This window comes from Wasmannia auropunctata, unplaced genomic scaffold (assembly GCF_000956235.1).
Source record: "Wasmannia auropunctata unplaced genomic scaffold, wasmannia.A_1.0 LD321544.1, whole genome shotgun sequence".
Lineage (NCBI taxonomy): Eukaryota > Metazoa > Arthropoda > Insecta > Hymenoptera > Formicidae > Wasmannia > Wasmannia auropunctata.
The window spans coordinates 1-2,102 of NW_012041346.1; the positions used below are offsets into that span (position 1 = coordinate 1).

A 2,102-nucleotide genomic window follows, 5' to 3' on the forward strand; every position below is an offset into this window, starting at 1 on the left:
ATATGTGATATTTAAAATAATATTTTATAAATTTTTTTTCTATTTATAATATTATAATATTTAACATATTTAGAATAAGCCAAGAGTACAAATGTTTTTAGATAATAGATAGAGCGTAATTATTTTATTGTGGCTCGATAATAAAGTGTACACCGCTCTTCGCTGAAAGAACAGGAGATTTTTCGTCGAAAATAGGCGGAATCTGAGTCCGCGAATGGAGTTTGAACTTGTATTTCGACAGAAGACTCACGAGTCCAACCTTTGTTTGCATGTAGCCAAATCGCGTACCTGAAAATTAATGATTCCAATGTTTGAGATACTTGCAAAACATTTTTATAATAATTAACTTATTCTAAGTTAAAACAACTTTACTTAAATTTAATCTTAAAAATGTTTTTTGTATAAAAACAGAAAAAAATTATGCAACACAAAGTTAACAACTTATTAAGCATGAAAATAAGTAGCAATTAAAGTAGTTTAAACAATGGTTTAATACAAGGATCCCTTAATTTAATATGGTCAAACAGAGAGCATATCCTACAAGTGAAATTAAGAAAAAAGTATAACATGAAGTATGGTTGTAAATGCTTTACAAGATCATACATAAATATTGAAACCGAGCATAAAGTAAGAAACAATGGATTTTCCATTGCGCAGATTATAAAAGTACATTTTATGTATGAAAACGTGTTTATTTTATGTGTATATTTTTACATCATATTTACTACCTTTATACAATTCATTCCGATCATGTGTATAATTTTGCAATAAAACATTTATGATCAAACTTCATGTAACATTTTTTTTAATTTTCACTTGTAGAATATACACTGCTCAAAAAAATTATGGCATAGAAAAATTTTTGGCAGAAATTGGTCAACTTTGACTAACGGTAACTTCGCGAAAAATCATCGTAGAATGATAAACTTTTTTTCAAATAAAAGCTTAAAATTTCTTTAAGGTACTTTAATACTTTAAGGTACTGTAGGTCGATTTTAAATTTGATGCACCTCTGCAACTGTAAACTCTTAAATCTGAGAGCATGTTTGCCATACTGAAAATTGCAAGGTTTGATGGCATGCACGGACTTGCTAAAATTTTTCACGGAGATTCCTATAGTGCACATCGGGTAATCGCAACCATACATGAGAAAAATATAGGGATTACTTTAAAATGCTGTAACTTTGTGAAAAAAAATCGTAGCGACTTGTTTTTTTCTCAAATTAAAGAGAAAGGTTTGAACTTTATGACGCTGTAAATCTCTGAGAAAAATTTTGGCAAATCTGTGTATTCTGTCCAATTTTCTTATGTGGTCGGCATTACCCGATGTGCACTGATAGAGAGGTTGGCGATCGGATTTTGCACATTGTGCACGTGCGGGCGTGTAAAACATACACACATACACACACAATGTGCAGAATCTGATTGCCAACATCTGGTGCACATTGGGTAATGTCGACCATACATGAGTAAAATACAAGAATTACTTTCAAATGCTGTAACATTGGGAAAAAAACCGTAGCGACTTGTATTTTTTCAAATTAAAGAAAAAGGTTCAAACTTTTTGACGCTGCAAACCGCATCCCCGAGAAAAATTTCAGTAAATCCGTGCATTCTGTCAAACTTGTAATTTTCAGTATGACTAACATGCTCTCAGATTTAAAAGTTAACAGTAGCAGGGGTAAATTTAATTTAAAATCGACTTATAGTACTTTAAAGTAGAGATTTCAAGCTTTTATTTGAAAGAAAGTTCATCATCATACGATAATTTTTCGCGGAGTTACCGTTAACCAAAATTGACCAATTTTTGCCCAAAATTTTTCTATGCCATATAGCATTTAAAGTAACCCTTGTATTTTTTTTAGCAGTGTACTTTCGCAGTTTGGCCGTTCAATCCTGAGACATTCTGCATAAATAAAATGCATTAATGGCTCAATACATGTTCCTACCAATGCAGCTTCGTGGGCCTTCTCCAAATGGCAAATAAGCATAAGGATGTCTTTCTGCTACTTTGTCTGCATTAAATCGTTCGGGATCAAATTTATCTGGATCTGGATATATTGACGGATCTCGATGTAATCCAAGTACCGGTATAGTTATTA

The 2,102-nt window shown here is 31.7% G+C and overlaps 1 protein-coding gene across 1 annotated transcript; it reads right to left on the reverse strand.

Annotated features, from left to right (window-relative positions):
• Positions 1–31: 31 nt before the first annotated feature.
• On the reverse strand, positions 32–2,097 carry LOC105460459 (probable cytochrome P450 6a14; the record flags this gene model as incomplete). Its single annotated transcript, XM_011706913.1, has 2 exons — positions 32–288; positions 1,950–2,097. Coding segments are annotated over 2 exons (312 nt in total), but the record flags the coding sequence as incomplete, so codon positions are not given.
• Positions 2,098–2,102: the final 5 nt, after the last annotated feature.